Source organism: Lampetra fluviatilis, chromosome 27 (assembly GCF_964198595.1).
Source record: "Lampetra fluviatilis chromosome 27, kcLamFluv1.1, whole genome shotgun sequence".
In the NCBI taxonomy this organism is placed as follows: domain Eukaryota; kingdom Metazoa; phylum Chordata; class Hyperoartia; order Petromyzontiformes; family Petromyzontidae; genus Lampetra; species Lampetra fluviatilis.
The window spans coordinates 10473020-10493288 of record NC_136301.1 but is presented as its reverse complement, the minus strand read 5'-3'; the positions used below and the strand labels follow the sequence as shown (position 1 = coordinate 10493288).

Here is a 20269-nt window from a genome sequence, read left to right as displayed (position 1 = left end):
TCGCCAGTAATTACAACTATCTTCATCAGGCGACAGCCAGATTTGTGTAGAAATCCTCCAGTTTCGTTCCTTAAATAGAGGGGTTGATGTGATGACGTCACTTGTAAGACCATCACGTCCGAAGGGGGAGGGGGGATTAATGAATATATCTATATGTTTACCATGAGTATACATTACTGGTTGGGTTATAACTATAAACATTCTATGTTTTTTTACCAGGGAAGGTCTTCCTGAGCCTATATATCTCTTTTTTCACGAACGACCAGGCTATCACAAACGATAGCTCAACGAAAGGGGATTTTTTTTTATTGCAGCTAGTTACTCTGAACGCTCGATGTTGATTAAAAATGTGGGGGTGGAAAACCGGAGGGCCCGGACAAAGATCCACGCGACCACGGGGAGAGAGCGAGACACGCAAACTCCAAATATACAACAGGCGTCGGGATCGACCCACGACCTCCCGGCATAGCACAGTGCAGGCACGTGCAGCGTAGCCACCAGCACGACCATCAGGGATACATCAGACGGATTCTGGAGGCTGAGGGCTTGTGGGGAGTGAAGTGTAGTCGAAGCCGAACTCGTAAGCAGATATTTGTTTTAAAGATTCATACTGAAAGTAAAGGAAAGCCCGCCTCCGACCCCAACGCCACAAAAAAACCCGATAAAATAATAATGCGACATACAATTACACATTCATGGGAAACCGATATTGTGATAATCGCCGCTTCGTGAAACTCTACATCGCATCGTGGACAATCATATCGCCCCATTCACAAGTGTTCACCACCCCCACCCCCATCTCTACCTGACCTAACCCTCACCCCTCGCCCGTAACGAGCCCTTATAAGCAGCGGGCCTCTGTGCAGGACCCGACCGGGTGGTTGGTTGGTGGTGGTGCTGAGCGCTGCTGGTAATTCCCAACGTGATGAAGATGAAGACGTGCATCTCCCTGCTGCTGCTGCTGGGAGCTGCGCTCGAGGTCAGGGCTAAGAGCCTCGTGCTGGCCGGCGGCGGGATCAGCGATGACAACGCGGCGGTGTACGGCTCCATCGTAGAGCTGGCGGTGAGTGCGTGGCGGTGGTGGTGTGGTAGTGATGGTCGTGTTGGTGGTGAGTGGCAGGGACTTGCGGTCAGGGGAGGCAGGGGAGGCAGAGCCTCACCTGTCATACTCCAATGAAAATAGCTGTTACGAAAGGTAAATCAGAAAATAAAAATTAAGATTTTTCCACTGATCTGTGTTATAAATGTCATTTCTATATGATTCCAATAATTTTTACTAGCCAAAATCGCCAAATTTGCGGAGCTTCGCTGCAAATACAGGGAAAGACGAGAGGTGAGGCAGCGGCAAGCTCAGCCTCCCCTCTGATTGCGCAACCCTTCAGAAACTGGATGGAGTGCGGGCAATAGGCGCGTGCCTGACTGAGTGGGTGGTCATAGTGTTAATTATGTGGTGGTGGTGGTGGTGTGTTGCTGCTGGTGGTGGTGGTAAGTGCGTGGTGATGAGTGTGTGGTGGGGTGTGGATGGTGGTGGTGGTGTGTGCTGCTGGTGGTGGTGAGTGTGTAGTGGTGGTGAGTGCTTAGTGGTGGTGTTTGCACTACGTCACATATTCACTTTAAGATGTTTTTTGTTCATGTTTTTGTTTTTTGTTTGTTGCGGTTGCACCCGATTCCAGAGCCGAATGGTTCACAGGGCTACACCTAATAAATGAACTTGAACTTGAGTGTGTGGTGGTGGTGGTAGGTGGTGAAGGTGGTTGGTGTTCTATAGGTTGTGTTGCCCATAATGATGATATTTCATCATTATAACTAACATTGATTATTTTAGAAAATACAATTAACGTATAAGAATATCATCATCGACATCAACAATTACAAAATATGAACATCAATGGTCGTAATAATTACCAACACATCCTCATTGTAATACTCATTAACATAATCTTTAACAGTAATATCAGAGTGAATATGGGATCCATCGCTCATCCACCCACTTGCCCACTCAGGCACTCGCCCAACTCACCAATCCTACACATCCAACAACAACCGCCATTCGCCACTAAGTGGCGGTGATGTCACCACGGCGCTTGTGCCAGGCTACGTGAACTTTTAGCCACGTGCAGTGTCGAACGCCCGCTGGCAGGTCACGGGACGGACTCAGCAGGTGCCATGGGTTGACTGAGATGAGTGGCCGATGCACCACCTGTGCCCCCTACTGTGTTAACTCATCCACTCCATTTTCACTTACTCCCCAACCACCTATTATCATTCTCACCACAAAGACAAAAATCCCCTGTATAGCCTTAACAATAACCCACCCACTCATCCTCTATCCCACCCACTCAATGCTCTCACCCACCAACGCACCAACTCACTCTCAACCCACCCACGCAGTGCGGTGTTGGCGTCGCTCGCATCTCACCCACCCACTCAATTACTCACCCACCCACTCGCTCACCCTCTAACCCACCCAGCCTCCAACCCACTCACTCACCCAGTCACCCACCCATTCACTCAATTACTCACCTACCCATCCACTCACCCTCTATCCCACTCACCCTCTCACCCACTCACCCTCTCACCCACTCACTCACCCACTCACCCTCTAACCCACCCACTCACCCACTCACCCTCTAACCCACCCACTCACCCTCTAACCCACCCACTCACCCACTCACCCTCCAACCCACCAACTCTCCCACTCACCCTCTCACCTCACCTACTCACCCTCTAACCCACCCACTCACCCTCTAACTCACCCTCCAACCCACCCACTCACCCACTCACCCTTTAACCCACCAACTCTCCCACTCACCCTCTCACCTCACCCACTCACCTTCTAACTCACCCACTCACCCACTCACCCTCTAATCCATCCACTCACCCTCTAACCCACCCACTCACCCACTCACCCTCTAACCCACCCACTCATTCTCTCACCCACCCACTCACCCTATAACCCACTCACTCTGTCACCCACCCACTCACCCTCTATTCCACGCACGCACCCACCCATTCATCCATTCACTCAATGACTCACCTACCCACCCACTCACCCACCCACTCACTCACCTCCTAACCCACCCAATTATCATCTCACCCACTCACCCACCCACCCACTCACCCACCAACTCCCCCTATCAACCCACCCGCACTGGGCGGAGTTGGCATCGCACGCATCGGCATCTCACCCACTCACTCAATTACTCACCCTTCCACTCACCCTCTAATCCACCCACTCACTGACGCACGTGCCCACCCATTCAACCGTTCACTCAATTACTCACCTACCCACCCACTCACTCTCTCACCCACTCACTCACGCACTCACCCTCTCACCCACCCACTCACTCACCCCCTAACCCACCCAATGACCATCTCACCCACTCACCCACCAACCCACTCACCCACCAACTCACCCTCTCAACCCACCGGCGCAGGGCGGAGTTGGCGTCGCTCGCATCGGCATCGTCGTGGCGGCGTCGGGCGACCCCGCGGACAGCGCGTCGTTCTACACGGACCTGTTCGTGCGCGTCTACGGGGCCCGGGAGGCCGTCGTGATCCCCATCGACCTGGGCCAGGTCCACAACAACGAGGACCCCGCCGTCGTCGCCCTCATCCAGGGCCTCGGCGGATTCTTCTTCGGCGGCGGAGACCAGGCGCGCGTCATCGAAGCGTGAGCGGCTCACTCGATCGTTCTTCCTTCACTAAGACCAAACGATTAATTTGTTTTTACCAGGTAAGGCCCCACTGAGCTATGTAGCTCTTTTGCAGAAGCGACCTGTGGCAATCAGAAATTATAGCTCAACGAAGTGGCTCATAATTATGTAGGGCTGTTACGGGAGGGCTGTAGGTGCATAGGATCCAACGGGGAACAAACACAGTGGGCGGAGCTCCGGGAGTACACGGGGGGGGTGCCCGCAGCGACGTCCGCATCAGGCAGCCTGGGGGGTTGTGATCCTGATGGGGGGGTATAAAGGGGGAGGACAGAGAGAGCTCGTGGCTCAGTCTGGGAACGAAGGAGGAAGAAGGAAGATCCTCTAGTTAGAGCCCTGGACTCCCCTCGACGCCGCCCTTGTAAGGGCTGCGGAGGATCGAGCCAGAGGCGTGGTTCCGTGAACCAGGGTCAGTACCCTGGGACTCCGGAGACCGTAGCCCGACTCACCAGTGTCGGGCCAGTTAGCCTCCCCTAGCCCGTTAGTGGAGGACTTGGGGGTAGGTCAGGATTAGCTAGAGTGTATCCCCAGTTATCCGGGTGAGGGGGCCGCTACCCCCTCTAGTGCTGTCCTGTACCGACAACTTGTAATAAAGATACGTGTGCCTCAACCTGGGTGTCCAGCGTATTTACCGGTACTTCAATTACGTGGACATTTATAGGAGCAGCCGAAGACTCAAAACACGTGATGTTGATTCTAAATGTGGATGGAAAAACCGGGGGAAAATGCATGCGACCACGGGGAAAAAGACGCGCAAACTCCAAATATACAGCAGGCGTCAGGGTCGGGATCGAAACCAGAACCTTCTGTATACCAAGCGAAGTAGTTAACATCTCTCAACCATGGCGCCATCACACCTATTTGATAAGACATGCTGTTTGCTGCTGGCCGTTTGGTTGAAAAAATATTTGGGGGGAGGGGGGGGGGGTGGGGGGAGGGGGGGGGCTGTCCTTTGGACCTGTACTCAGCAAGTTTTGCAGATTAATTGTACTATATTAGAAAATAGGGGGTGGGGAGGGGGAAAATTGTGCTTGCCTGGCTGGCTGGCGGCCTGCCTGGCCTGGACGGCGACGTCTGAAGGGCGTGAGTCTTGCTCCTAGTAACAATAATGAGACTACCATGCACGGACAGAGAACGCTGCATGGCATTGCCACGTCGGCATTCCTTGCGGGGGTTTGGACGAAACGAAGATAAGAGGGAGTGGGGCATCACAAGCCACCACGCATTGGGGCCCCCCTCCCTCCCTCCCTGCATCTTCTCCCCCCCCCCCCCTCTAAATCCATCACCTCCCCCCCCCCCCCCTGCAGTTTCTTCCACAACCAGGGAGGCGTGCGGGTTGAGTCTTCGGCCCTGCGAGCCATCAAGGCGGCCCACGATGCCGGGGCCGTGGTGGCCGGCTCCAGCGCGGGCACCGCCTGCCAGGGCTCTGCCGTCATGATCAACGGTACGTCTTAGATGGACATCGTCATCGTTGAGATCAACGGTACGTCCTAGAAGGACATCGTCAACGTCACGATCAACGGTACGTTCTAGATGGACATCGTCATCGTTGAGATCAACGGTACGTCCTGGATGGACATCGTCATCGTTGAGATCAACGGTACGTCTTAGATGGACATCGTCATCGTTGAGATCAACGGTACGTCTTAGATGGACATCGTCAACGTCGCGATCAACAGTTCTAGAAGGTAAATAATCGAAACACAAATTAATTACGGGCACGTAAGCACAACTTACTTTGTTTCATCAAACCTATGCAGTTATTAACATTCTATTTTTTTACGATTCAGAACCAAAGGGGTGCAAGGCTGCAGTAAAGGTTAAGAACCACTGGTCTAGAGGACCATCGTCGACGTGAGGTTCACGTGCGGTCTATCCCCCGACAACGCGTGCCGCTGCTTTCATAACGTGAACTGGAAACGACACGATGGACGTATTTCGGCAGCGAATCTCTTTTTTCTTTTGACGACGCGGATGCGAACCGGGTACGACGCGGTCGAGTGCACGGGATAGGCGGTCGTACTGCGGCTGCCTCGTCATTGCACGAGGCGGGATGCTGCTGGATGCGTCTAGATGCTACCCACACGCCCTCAGTCTTTGTTCGGCCTGCGTTACGCATCTCACCCATTATCGCGGACTATGCTTTATCCCTACATCCTGTATTATTTATTATAACGCGATTTATTTTCCCATAATGCGGTGTCCTTCAGGACCACAACGACTACCGCATTTCGATTTAAAGCTTTCGTGACTGCAGGGATTCATCTTCTTGGTTCTTTCTGTAAAGTCAGGTAGAAGGGAAATAATAAAATAAAATAATAATTGTATTTTATTATGTTTTATTTTTATTATTTTATTATTTCCCTTCTACGTGACTTTACCGAAAGAACCAAGAAGATGACTACCGCATTGTAGGAGAACAGACTGTACGTTAATCTATGCTCTGCGGGATGTGCCGCGATTGGCACCACGCGCGGGACAAATGGCCCCGATCCACGAATATGAGACGACAACCCCCCCTCCCCCACCCTCCGATGAAGCTTGGAAAGAGGTGAATGGAGTTCAAAAGAAGTCATCGTTGAGATCAACGGTACGTCCTAGAAGGACATCGTCAACGTCACGATCAACGGTACGTTCTAGATGGACATCGTCATCGTTGAGATCAACGGTACGTCCTAGATGGACATCGTCATCGTTGAGATCAACGGTACGTCTTAGATGGACATCATCATCGTTGAGATCAACGGTACGTCTTAGATGGACATCGTCAACGTCGCGATCAACAGTTCTAGAAGGTAAATAATCGAAACACAAATTAATTACGGGCACGTAAGCACAACTTACTTTGTTTCATCAAACCTATGCAGTTATTAACATTCTATTTTTTTACGATTCAGAACCAAAGGGGTGCAAGGCTGCAGTAAAGGTTAAGAACCACTGGTCTAGAGGACCATCGTCGACGTGAGGTTCACGTGCGGTCTATCCCCCGACAACGCGTGCCGCTGCTTTCATAACGTGAACTGGAAACGACACGATGGACGTATTTCGGCAGCGAATCTCTTTTTTTCTTTTGACGACGCGGATGCGAACCGGGTACGACGCGGTCGAGTGCACGGGATAGGCGGTCGTACTGCGGCTGCCTCGTCATTGCACGAGGCGGGATGCTGCTGGATGCTTCTAGATGCTACCCACACGCCCTCAGTCTTTGTTCGGCCTGCGTTACGCATCTCACCCATTATCGCGGACTATGCTTTATCCCTACATCCTGTATTATTTATTATAACGCGATTTATTTTCCCATAATGCGGTGTCCTTCAGGACCACAACGACTACCGCATTTCGATTTAAAGCTTTCGTGACTGCAGGGATTCATCTTCTTGGTTCTTTCTGTAAAGTCAGGTAGAAGGGAAATAATAAAATAAAATAATAATTGTATTTTATTATGTTTTATTTTTATTATTTTATTATTTCCCTTCTACGTGACTTTACCGAAAGAACCAAGAAGATGACTACCGCATTGTAGGAGAACAGACTGTACGTTAATCTATGCTCTGCGGGATGTGCCGCGATTGGCACCACACGCGGGACAAATGGCCCCGATCCACGAATATGAGACGACAACCCCCCCTCCCCCACCCTCCGATGAAGCTTGGAAAGAGGTGAATGGAGTTCAAAAGAAGTCACAAACACCAGTTTTCTTTTGAAAGACCCAACGCAGAAAATCCCTGGGTTTGATCTTCCACGAAGCTCATGGTCCACCCTAAACCGCATCCACGGCACAAACGATGGCAGATGCGGATGATACCCGATGTACAAATGGAAAATTAAAAACGTCTCCAGTAGTAGTGGCGCGACTGTGTCATCCAGAACAGACTACCCAATGTATAACGACGCAATGCCCCGATCCGAAAAAATCCGAATGAGATATCAACGCAGCGATACACTCCGTTGCTCCTGATGCGGTTGTTTGGCTTTGACCACCTGAATGTCACATTGTAGTTGTTGTCTCTGTATCTAAGTCAGCAGCCGTACGAAAGATGAAGAAGACTGATACCCATAGACTCACTCACACTGTTACCCATAGACCAAGTGGCTTCTGTTTGGCCGGGTAGAGGGTGCTACACGGGCATGACATGGGCACGACACGGGCTGGAGAAGAGATAGAGCTGATGCGGTACGGGGGAGGATGTGGAGCTGAGTGGACTTGCCGGAGACCGGTACCAGCAGTGTCAACGTTGGCCTCCGTGGAGGAGGCTCGTGAAAGACGCTACTGGGCAGTTGGAGGGCAGTGGAGCGACGCTCACAACAACGAGCGGAGCGCAGGGCGGCTAAAACGCAGCAAGTTGGCACAGTCGGGGGTACAGCTGGTGCATTTGCCAGTCATTTCAGTCAGCCAACACATGGCACCTGCTGGCTCTGTCCCGTGACCTCCTGCCAGCGAACCTTCGACACTTCATGTGGCCTTAAAGTGCACCTAGCCTGGCACAGGCGCTGTGGTGAAGGCCAACATCAGTAGCGAGTGACATCAGTACAGGTCTTTGGCCTTCACTCTGTCAACTCGGCCCTAAAAGAGTAACTGGTGCGGTGTCCAAACATCAGCATTGGGGAGACAAAGATGGTTGGGCGTGGTGCTGGCCACACATTGCTCTCGTGTGCCATACCAGCCTTCATATGTGCCCGCTAACAGCACTTACCCCATCAATCTGTTTTTGTGTTTGTGTAGTGAGCGACTCCGACACACGTATTTGTAGAAGGCTTCTGGTGTGTTAAGAGCACACAAGGCGATAAGCTTCGTAACGCGGCTACGCCCAAAGCTGCTCTAAACACGCGGCCCGTCTCCGCCGGCTGCTTGACGAGCGTAGCGGCGAAGACGGAGCGAGTCTTGGCAGAAGAACAGCCACGTGGCCGAAGACGAAGATGACGGCGAGCAACGACGCACTCAGGACCCAGACCCCACGCTAACAGCCACGAACCAAGGGTTCGATGCTCCTTACATCTCGCTCGGCGTGGCCCAGCTCCACCTCTGACCACGCCCCCTTTCTAGAACCTACCAGACTCTTCGAGATGGTTCCTGGAGCTTCTCGACTGACACCGCCCTTGACCCTTACCCCAGATACGCCCCTTTATGACAAGGCAGTATATGTCACTATAGCTGTAATTACCCTTACAGGCCGGCAGGTGTCACCCTGTCAATACATATGTATGATTTATGTCTGCATGTGTTTGTCTGTTAATAAGTATGTTATACCTTCCTGTATAATCATATAATCATCTCCCTACCTACCAGCCTACCTAACCGTCTATTCCCCGACCTACCTGTCCATATGTCTACTTACCCACCCACGTCCCTATTTATCCACCTACTTACCTGACTGCCCTACTTCTCTGTCTCTCTTCCTACCTGTTTGCCTCCCAACTTGTGTATCCCCTTACCTGTCTCCTCACCTCCCCACTTACCTCCCTATCATCCCGAACCATCTCCCTAACCATATGTCTGTCTACCACCCTACCAGGCTGTCTTCCGGCTGTCTCCAAGCTTTTTTTCTCATCTGTCTGCCAACCATTTGTCTCACGTCTTACTCGTTTCTCTATCTACCTCCATACCCGTCTGTCTCCCATCTTACTCATCCGTCCATCTGTCTGTGTGACTGTCTATCTACCTCCCTACCTGCCTGTTTACCACCTCGCTCGTTTGTCCATCTGTATTGTCTCTCGATCTCCATGCCTCTCTCTCTCTGTCAGCACCCTACTGATCTGTCTCCCGTCTTACTCGTCTGCCTGTCCCGCTGTGTGCGTCGCTCCCACCCGTGTTCGTGTGGAGCGCGCAGGCGGACGCAGCTACGAGGCCGTCGTGTACGGCGCCTACTCGTCGGCGCAGAGCAACGCCGACAAGCTCGTCTACGACCCCGAGGGCGGCCTGGGCACCATCCACGGGGTGGTCGTCGACTCGCACTTCAGGTGAACACACGCACACCCAGTCACCCAGGCAGCCACCCACCCGGCCAGCCACCCAACCACCCATCCAGCCAGCCAGCCAGTCACCCACCCATCCACCCAGTCACCCACTCAGCCACCCACCCAGCCAGAAACCCAGCCAACCAGCCATCCACTCACCCACCCAGCCAGCCAGCAACCCATCCATCCAGCCATCCAGTCACCCATCCATCCACCAATCCAGCCAGTCAGCCAGCCTTCAGTCATCTAGCCACCCAGCTAGCCAGCCAGCCACCCCAGCCAACCACTCACCCAGCCAGCCAGCCAGCCATCCACCCACCCAACCACCCCCATTGGAAGGAAGCACAGAGCGACGATTGCCGAGACTTCATCTTCATAACCGTTGTGTGAGTGGATCCGGTGACACAAATAGGCCGCCGATGGCGCTCGTTGTACGGGTTCGTGGTTCAAACCACAGCGGCCGCCCTGATTAATCATGGGAAATGTTTGAATGAGTCGACCGGATTTCCTGCTCACGTGAGCTATTGAGCCATCGGAGCTCATCTCATTTTCTGATAACACAACCCTACAGGGAGACAGTGGTGGAAATTCCACATTCCTATGGCGGGGGGTATGAAACCGTCCAGCTTGGGGAGGCCTGATCGTGATGATGGTTATAATGGTGATGATGGTGATGATGGTGGTGATGGTGATGACGGCGGTGATGGTGATGATGGTGGTGATGACGGTGATTCTCATAATGGTGATGATCGTGATGATGATCACGCACAGACCCCGTATCATTATTGGTCATTAAGGCCGTGGTGGAGTCAATTCCACCTCTCTGACCTCGCTGTCCTATGCCGGTGGTTTTTGGATCACGATCCCCGGTATCCACCGACGGTCCGCGACGGCCCTCCAGGCGGTCCACGGGGCCCGTGATGCAAACGCAGGCTGATCCACGAATGATGACGGTTGTTTCGGACGCTAATTAAGCAATTACTTATATTAAATTTAAAAATGAAGTTAGGTAAACTACCCTAAGATCTAAACGTATGGCCGCGTGTAAAAAATATAATTTTTCGCTAATATGAATATATTTGTTTTTTCTACTGGTATTTATAGAGAGAAGTTAATTCGTTTTGTCACCTGGGGTGGGAGGGGCTGGTGGGTGGTTCCTAGGAGGTAATGGCGCAGTCCTGCAATTGCTCACTCGCGCCCCTGCTGACAAGGAGCTATGGAGGAGCCCCTCTAGGAGGCACCACGTGGGTGCGATCCCGACCCTGACGATGCCTCCTCTACATTTGAAGTTTGCGTGTTCACTCTCCCCGTGGTCGCGTGGATTTGTCTCCGGGTCAGACCGGTTTTCCCCTCCACATTTTAGAATTAACGTCACGCGCTTAGAGTGTTCGGCTGATTAAAATGTCCACATTATCATAAACCGCTTCGTTGAGCTGTCATTCCTGATAGCCAGGTCGCTTCTGAAAAATAGTTACATCGCTCAATGGGTCCTAACCTGGTAAAATGAAATAAGTAATTTAAAAAACACGCTTTTATGAAATGTAATAGTAATGGCAGAACTCTACGGCTCCAGAAAGTGGCCCCGAAGCTTGCCATAACGTAAGGGACCGTGGCCAATTACAGCCAACGTCAGTTGACCGTGGACAATTATACCCAAGCCGAAACATAACATATAAAAAAGAATGTTTAAAAAATATATATATATATTTTATGATAGAATATAGTATTGCCATCAGTATGACATAAGTATACCAAGTTTGCAGTCGATATCACATTGGGAAGTGGGTTAAAATAGAGTTACAAGATTTGAGGATACAACAACAACGACGACAACAACAACAACAGATAGAGTTAAAAGAATCCGTGCAAAATAGTTTAGTTGTAGTTGGCGGAGGGATATTTGGGATATTTTGTTGCGCTGGCCTCGACTTATTTTTGGAAGAGATGAGAGTTACCCACACTTTGCCCCAGCCCGTTGTGCTGCTGAATGGACAGGAGTGCCGGGTCTTTCGCCACTAGGTAGACTCAGACTTAAATTAGTACCTGGAACGGTGTCCACGTATGGTTACTGTAGCTCTCTATGGGTGTCTCTATCGGTGTCTCTGTAGGTCTCTATGGGTCTGAGTGTCTGTGGGTCTCTGTGTGTGTGTGTATGCCGATGATTTGGTAATAGCTGCTCATTCAGAAGAGGAGTTGGAGACTGCTGCTGCTGAGACTGGAGCGTGCCACTAAGAGGTGGGGCCTTACCATCAGCCCCACCAAAACTAAGCACCTGCCTGGGTATTTTGTACCATCGGGCACTCCACCCCCACAACTCCCAATCGGTGATGGGGCAGTTGTGGAGAGAGTGGAGAGTTTCCCATACCTGGGCAGTGTGCTTATGACCGGCTCCAGTTTATCAGCAGAGGTCTCACTCCGAATCAGTCGAGCAGCAATATCTTTTCATCGGTTGCGTAACGCTGTGTGGAAGCTACCTGGTCTGTCGCTCCGCACGAAGCTTCAGGTCTTCTCGGCCACGGTCATTCCCTCCCTTCTCTACGCTTGCGAAACATGGACCCCCCTAGTGGAACATCTCCGCCGGTTGGAAACATTTAGGCTGGCCTGCCTACGATCCATCCTGGGTTTAACCAGGCTGGATTGTGTGAGGAGCTCACAAGTCCTTGAAAGATCTGGGCAAAGTCCCATCAGTGAGCTCCTCCGGCAGGCAAGGCTGCGTTGGCTGGGTCATGTAGCCCGCATGCCCAGCCACCGCATGCCTAAACAGCTTTTGTTCGGCCGGATCGAGGGGGCTAAACGGGCGCGGCACGGGCTAGAGAAGAGATGGAGTGATGTGGTACAGGAGGACGTGGAGCTGAGTGGACTTGCCGATGACTGGTACCAGCGGTGTCAAGATCGGCCTCAGTGGAGGAGGCTCGTGAAGGACGCTACTGGGCAGTTGGAGGCAGTCGCCCTCCAACAACAACGGAGGGCGGAGGAGCGACGCTCACAACAACGAGCGGAGCGCCGGGTGGCTAAAACACAGCAAGTTGGCACAGTAGGGGGCACAGGTGGTGCATCAGCCAGTCATCTCGGTCATCTCGGTCAGTCGACCCGTGGCACCTGGGTCTGCCCCGTGACCTCCTGCCAGCGGGCGTTCGACACTTCACGTGGCCTCAGGGTGCACATGGCCTGGCACAAGCGTCGTGGTGACGTCACCGCCACTTAGTGGCGAATGGCGGTTGTTGTTGTTGTGTGTAGGTATGTTGAACTTGTTCGGCACGGTACGGAGCCAACCGTGCTAATCTGTCGGTGTCTGTAGGTCTCTATGGGTGCCTTTACGGGTGTGTCTGTGGGTCTCCATGGGTCTATGGGTATCTCTATGGGTCTCTATGGGTCTCTATGGGTATGGGTGTCCTTCCGCGTTGGACTTCTTTCGCAACGTACGTGGTCAACAGTGCGAATCGAAATTGAGTGAACTGTGTTTCCGTGACGTTCCTAGGGAGTGAGACGATGCGTGCGGGGTGATGGGTGCAGCGACGATTGCTGTGCTCCCACCAACGTCACAGGCCCATTGTGCCTCAACCACATTCTTCATCCTCCTGTGTGAGTGCAGAGCGGTGGCGTAGTGGTTAGCGCACTGTGCCACGAACCCGCCCACCCGAGTTTCATGCCCGCTCACGATCAATAACTTTGCAACATTGGCGAATGTTTGTAGCGGTCCTGGGCCGCCCCTAGGTCGACTCAGCCTCAAAATTAGTAGCTGCTGTGGTGTGTAAACATCGCCACTGGGGAGACAAAGGCGGTAGGGCGTGGTGCTGGATAACCACCTTGTGTGCCGCGCCGGCGTTCATAGGTGTTCGCTAACAGCACTTGCCCCAACAGCCTGTTCAGGCTACACGGGGCGATCTTTGTCTTTTAGTTTGGTGAACTTTTTTCGTACCGTACGTAACCAACCGCGTTAATCGGAGGTTAGGGGGGAGAACAACAAACTAGACACAACAAAATTTGTTCCAAAGAAAATATTATATTTATCTAGATTTAAAGGTCCATAGCTGCAGTGGCTTCCCGATATCGGGTGGTAGAGCGTTCCAGACGGCCGCAGACGCAGCGTTTGAAAGCGTTGCGCAATGCGGTGAGAGTCATTGTTCGATGGCCAGCCAAAGGCAGCACTCGCGCCGAGGATCTGCACGACGATGATGACGAAGACGATGATGCTGATAAGCCACTTCGTTAATCTATCATTTGTGGCCGGGTCGCTTCTGAAAAAGACCTATATAGCTCAGTGGGCTTTTACCTGGTATATTAAAGGAAACAGTTTTTTTTTGGGCGAGCGCTTAGCCAATTAATGGCCGTAATTATAAAATAAATTGGGGGTGTACACATCCCCCCCCCCCAATATTCAAATATGTTCAAAATGTCTCCCCCAAATATATTGCTATAAAATAGATTTCTGTTCATATGATTGTGGTTATGGTTGTACTTTATTAATCCCTAATCTCTGCCATTACATACTATGAAACAAGAAAAGGTAAAAATAGAGGAATGTAATACAATACACTATTAGACTTTATTGTAAAAATAAAAAGTCCATCCCATGTGTTAGTGAATTTTTTAATATTTTAGGCAAGAAATGGCAGGAAATGAGTTTTCAAATTAAGATTTATTTTTTTCTGGGGAGGGGGACCCCCAGACCCCCTGGAAGATTTGGTCCCCCCCAATGTTGACTCCATGGCTACGGCCTTGCAGTGATTACAGGGCCGCCCACCTGCACACACGCGCGCGTCTGGACACCCGCATCCCTTGCCGTGCCGCACCCGGCCGAGGTATTCCCGGCGCTTGCCCTGGGCTGGTTTTTCGAGTTGTGGCCGTCGCCGTTCCGAGCCCCGGTCCGAGGGTCACTCGCGATGCCTCGCGAGCTGCCCAGCCCCGTGGGCGGGCAGCTCGCGAAGCATCGCGAGTAGGCCACATACAGTTATAGTGGCGGGGGGTGGGTGGGGGAAGGGCTGTCTAGAGGTCCCTCGGCAGTGGCGTGAGTGAGTTACTGCAGGTGGAGCGGCTGCGCCTTTACCCAGGACACTGACGTCAGAGCGAAGTGAATGGTTCTGTCACGGCAGTGATGACGCAGTGCGCGAGTGCGCGTGCGTCACCACCACCATCACCATCAGCAGTCATGATCGATCAACTGAAGGATGAATTCCTCCCATATCCCCCGGCCCCACCAAACAATTGAGCTTCCTTTCGTCGCTCCGTCTCCCGCCCCGGCTGTACGGCCGTATATCGGGCGCGTTCCGTTCCCTGGCTGCCACTCCGTGAACGTTGCCGGCCAATCTGTCCACCGCTGCCCGTGCCACGGGGCCACCGACCCGTGCCAGCCGTGACGCGCCCTTGCCCCAGCACCGCTCAGGGCCAATAGCCGTGACAATGTGTGTACATTGAACTTCTTTCGCACCGTACGTAGCTAATCGGAGGTAACGCGGGGCAGGGCAACAATGATACAATGTCCGTACAGGCAGTCCCCGGGTTACGGAAGGGTTAGGTTCCCGAGAAGGATCCGTAACCAGAATTTTCCGTGTGTCGGGAAACTGAACAATTCTCCCCCCCCCCCAAAAATCAACGATAAAATCCCATAACAGTAAATAGTTGCGCCCCCCTACCCCTGTACCCAATTAGAAGGTTCGTTTTCTCTCATTCCTCTTGATGCAGTCCTGCATCGTATCGTTGTGCATACGCTCTGCACTTCCTATGATTCTTTCATTTAATCGAATATCTAACCCTAACACTACCCATAATCAAACTGATGGGACATATACTGTATCCAATTGCTTATGAACACCACGAAACATTTTTTGTAAAATTAATTGTTAACAGGAAGCAGTCACTTTCGCATGTTCGTTTACCGCGCGTTAGGCGAGGCCTCGGCCGAGACCATAAGCAATGGAAGTTCCATCGTGTTAAATAAAGTACGCACAGTAACTAACTCATGAAATTAACACGGGGGAGGGGGAGGATAGTTCTAATCGTAGAAAACAATAAATTACGTAATGCTACGAAAGGAAAATTATTACGTAAAGCGACAACAAATTCCGTTTCCCTTAATCCTGGTGAAGCTCTTGCTCAGTGAAGACGGTGGAGCGAGGCGTAAGGGGATATGGGCGGTATTCATCACTGTGCTGCACTATTTGCGCTCACGTAACTAACGCAATAATTTCCGCTTATTGATTGTTTACATGACTTATGGGAGCATTTCCATTTGGTCGGATTTCCGTAAGTCGCGTCTTCTGCAACTTGGGGACCGTCTGTATGTTGGACTTCTTTCACACCGTACATAGCCGACCGTGTTAATCGGAGGGACGGGGGAAGGACAACGAACAAGAGAGTGGAGTCAGCGCCTTTATTACCCAGTTTACGTCGGGGATGCGTTCGTGAAAGGTGCGACAACGAATATTGAAACGGCATGAATCAAAGCATCCCCCCATGGCTAGGAGATGTTAACTAGCTCGCCTGGTATACAGGAGGGCGTGGATTCGATCCCGACCCTGACGCCTGCTGTGTATTTGGAGGATCTGCGTATTCACTCTCCCCATGGTAGCGTGGCTTTTTCTCCGGGTCCTCTGGTTTTTCCCTCCACATTTAAAAAATTAACGTACGTTCAGAGTATTTGACTGCGATACATTTCCACGCGATAAGCCACTTTCGTTGAGCTATCATTTGTGGTCAGGTCGCTTCTCAAAAATAACTACATCGCTCAGTTGGGCCTTACCTGGTAAAATGTATTAGTTTTAATCTTGACTTAAAGCTTTCGTGACTACAGGAATTCATATTCTTTGGGTTTTTCGGTAAAGTCACGTAGATAGGTACAAATGAATAATAATGAATTTCTATATATATAAAAGGCAAATGTGTGATTATGTGTGTCTGTTCGAAATGTTTAGCATACTTCCCGACATGCAACAAACTTGAAATTTGGCTTGTGGGTAGCTTCCAGACTGTACACAATGCAAAAAGTATAAAACAAACTTTTGTATTTAGGGGGAGGGGGGGGTGGCGCAATAATGGATATATTTTGCACGGCAAAGTGAGCGGTGACGTCACATGTGTGATGTCACCCGCATGCGGCAGCGTCACGCAGTGTGCCTGCTGACGTCACGCATCCCCCCCCACCCTCTGCGTAGGCCGTGTATTAATCCAAGACAAAAATCCTAGTCTCGGGCGAAGCTGGGTAGTTAAGCTAGTGTTAAATAAACCAAAAACTACGACGTTTCGATCACAACGCCCTATAAAACAGTCTGCATTCAGTGGCTTTCCCCCTCTGTCCTCCCGATGACGATCGCTTGTGTTGTGATTGAAACGTCGTAGTTTGTTTATTTTATATTTATTATTTTTATTAATTTGTACCTATCTACGTGACTTTACCGAAAGACCCAAATAATAGATTAGTTTTGTTTAAATAGCGCAGAAGGGAGAGGGCGAGAGGTATTATCAACCGCGGTGCCGCTGCTCTAACCCGGCCTACCTGAGTTCGATTCTGGGCCATGGTGAACATAACCAGTTGGCTGAGCTGCACTCAACAGCATTGGTGAAGTATGGGTTGATATATACCTACATGATGATGCTGATTATGCTATTGATGCGACTCCTGCTACTACTACTACTGCTGCCGCTGTTGTTGGCGCTGCTGTCCAGTGAGAGGGGCCGGGAGGGCCGCCTGGCGCGCCTACTGTGGGACACGAGGGACAAGCCGCATGGAGCGGCACGCGGCATCGGCGTGGACGAGGACACGGCGCTCGTCATCACCGCCATGGACACGGAGCCACGTGCCAAGGTTAGCGCAGCACCACCACTGCCATCGCCACCACCGCCACCACCATCGCCACCACCGCCGCCGTCACCACCATCGCCACCACCGCCGCCATCACCACCATCGCCACCACCGCCGCCGTCACCACCATCGCCACCACCGCCACCACCATCGCCACCACCACCACCATCGCCACCACCGCCGCCGTCACCACCATCGCCACCACCACCATCGCCACCACCACCACTGCCGCTACCAGTAGCAGCAGTAGTAGGTAGTAGCAGTAGAAGTAGCAGCAGTGGTAGTGGTAACAATAGTAGTAGCTAGTAGTAGTGGAAGCAGCAGCAGTAGCCGTAGCACCACCAGCAGTTGTCGTGGTAGCAATAATAGTAGTAGCAATAATGATAGAAATAGTGGTAGTAGTGGTAGCAGTAGTAGTGGTAGCACTAGTAGTAGCAGTAGCAGTGGTAGTAGTAGCAGCAGTAGCAGTGGTAGTTGGAGCAGCAGTAGTAGCAGTAGCACCACCAGCAGTAGTCGTAACAGCAGTAAGTAGCCAAATTAGTAGTAGTAACAGAAGTAGGAGTAGCAGCAGTAGTGGTAGCAATAGCAGTAGCAGCAACAGTAGTGTAGTGAGTCCAACTGAGTCTCAGACGTTATTCTTCAGAGGCAACACATTTATTCGCAACACGTATATACCAAGGGGTAACTGCCCTATACCAGATACAGCCTGGGGTGGTGACCACCCAGCTAACTGCACTATACATAGGAGTTACGGCTACGATGGGTCGGACCCTCACTCGGGTCCCCGGCCACGTGTTGGTGCCTCTTCAGACGTAGAACGTGAAGCTTCCAGCTTGTAGAACGAAGCGACCCCGGTCCCTCTCAGGGACCCACCTTTTATCCTCCCGGGTCGGGGCCGGCTCCGCTCTCAGCCCCGCCTACCTTCGCGAGCGTTCCAGCTCCCTCTCGATCCCCCTCGAGAGCTCTCCCCGGACACATGATCACCCCCTCGCCCCCCCCCCCACATGGGGCCTCTTTGTGGACACTCCGGATCACTTGTCTACCGGGTCAACAAGAGTGCCATGGCCCAGGGAAACCCTGTCCGTGGGCTGACACTCTCCCGCTCCCCATTGTGGGAGCCCGCACTGCACACCATGCGTGGTGCACGCGCTATCCCAGCGCTCACCAAGCCCGGCTAGGGTTGGTACTACACCCACCTACGGGGTGTACGCGATGACGGTGCATCGCACGCCGTGCAACCCACACGGTGCTGTCCGCGACGTGAGTACATCGCACGCCACGGCCCTCCCAGGCCGGCACCATACAGTGACATCCCCAATGTCACTACAGTAGTAGCAGTAGTAGTGGTAGCAATAGTAGTAGTAGCACCAGCAGTAACAGCGCCATCAGTAGTACCAGAAGCAGATTATGTCGATGATGACGATGATGAAGACGCGTGTCCATCCATGTGTCTCGTATCCGTGTGTGCACTTCTATGAATGTCTCTGTACGACGACGATAGAGACGGTGAGAATAACGACAACGATGATAGCGACGACGACGATAACAACGATGATAATGATGATAACGACAGTGATAACGATGATGATAGTGACGACGACGATGACGATAATGACGATGATAGCGATGATGATAACGACAGTGATACCGATGATGATAACCTCGACGACGCCGATAAAAACAATGATAATAACGACAATGATACTGATGATAACCCGGACGATGATAATGATGTTAACGACGATGACGATTATGACGACGACGATGTCAGTTAAGATGTCCATGCCACGGTCCATCTTGTCCATCCTCGTGGTCATCTTCCCCCCCTGCCCCCCCCCCGCACGCCAAAAGGTGGTTGGAAAGTTCGGCGTCTTCTTCATGGACCTGTCCGGCGCGTGGGACGACACCGCCTCGGCCAGTTGGCACCTGCGCAACGTGCGCGCCCACTACCTCACGGAGGATGACTCCCTCGACATGCTCAGCTGGAGGGTCACCTTCGCCCCCTGGAAGTCGGCGACGGGCGGGCGCGAGGACTACGACTACGCGGTGACGTCCGCCGACGTGTTCGGCGCCAGGCAGTTTGCCCGAGTGGCCACGAACCTCTTCAACTCGAGGTACTCCAAAGAGGCCACGGGGAGCACCAAGGAGAAGAAGCCGCAGTACGAGGTGCGCATGAGCAAGGAGCTGGGCGCGGGCGCCAAAGGGAGGTCTCCTGTCGACGGCTACTTCATGGTGTCCTACCGCGACCTCCTGCTCGAGATGTACGAGGCTGTGAACTGAGCCGTGGCGGTGGTGGTGGTGGTGGTGGTGGTGGTGGTGGTGGTGGTCAAGCTACGTGGAGGTGGTTGGGTGATTGATGCGCAATTATGACGACGGTGATGATTATGCTGATGCTGCTGCTGATGATGATGCTGATGACGATGATGACGATAGAACAAACTTGTACCTCCACATTCAACAGTTACCATCGCTCACTGAGTTTCCGCTCCACACTCAAAACTCACTTATTGTTTCCTAGCTCACCTCACGCCCCGCCCCCCCCCCGTAATCCCCCCTGATAACCACCACCGCTACTTTTCCCTCTTCTTATTTTCATGATATGGCCATCACTCATTAATCCCATTCATTAAATCCATTCATCATCATCTACTCTCCTCACTTTCGCTTTCACCGAATTCACGCGTCACAGATTTACCCATTGTTTCCTCTCATCAATTCAATTCACCTAATCTCCTCCATTAAATACATATGCACCGTTGTTAATTCTGTGTAAAGCGCGTCGGTTAAGGCGCCATATTAATTA

The 20269-nt window shown here is 52.0% G+C and overlaps 1 protein-coding gene across 1 annotated transcript; it reads left to right on the top strand.

Annotated features, from left to right (window-relative positions):
* The first annotated feature begins 899 nt into the window (after positions 1–899).
* Positions 900–19746, top strand: LOC144942567 (cyanophycinase-like). The gene is made up of 6 exons (XM_078869427.1): positions 900–1063; positions 3438–3673; positions 5021–5157; positions 9542–9671; positions 17331–17469; positions 19318–19746. The coding sequence occupies exons 1-6, from the start codon at positions 926–928 to the stop codon at positions 19744–19746; spliced, it is 1209 nt and encodes a 402-aa protein (XP_078725553.1). The 5' UTR covers positions 900–925.
* Positions 19747–20269: the final 523 nt, after the last annotated feature.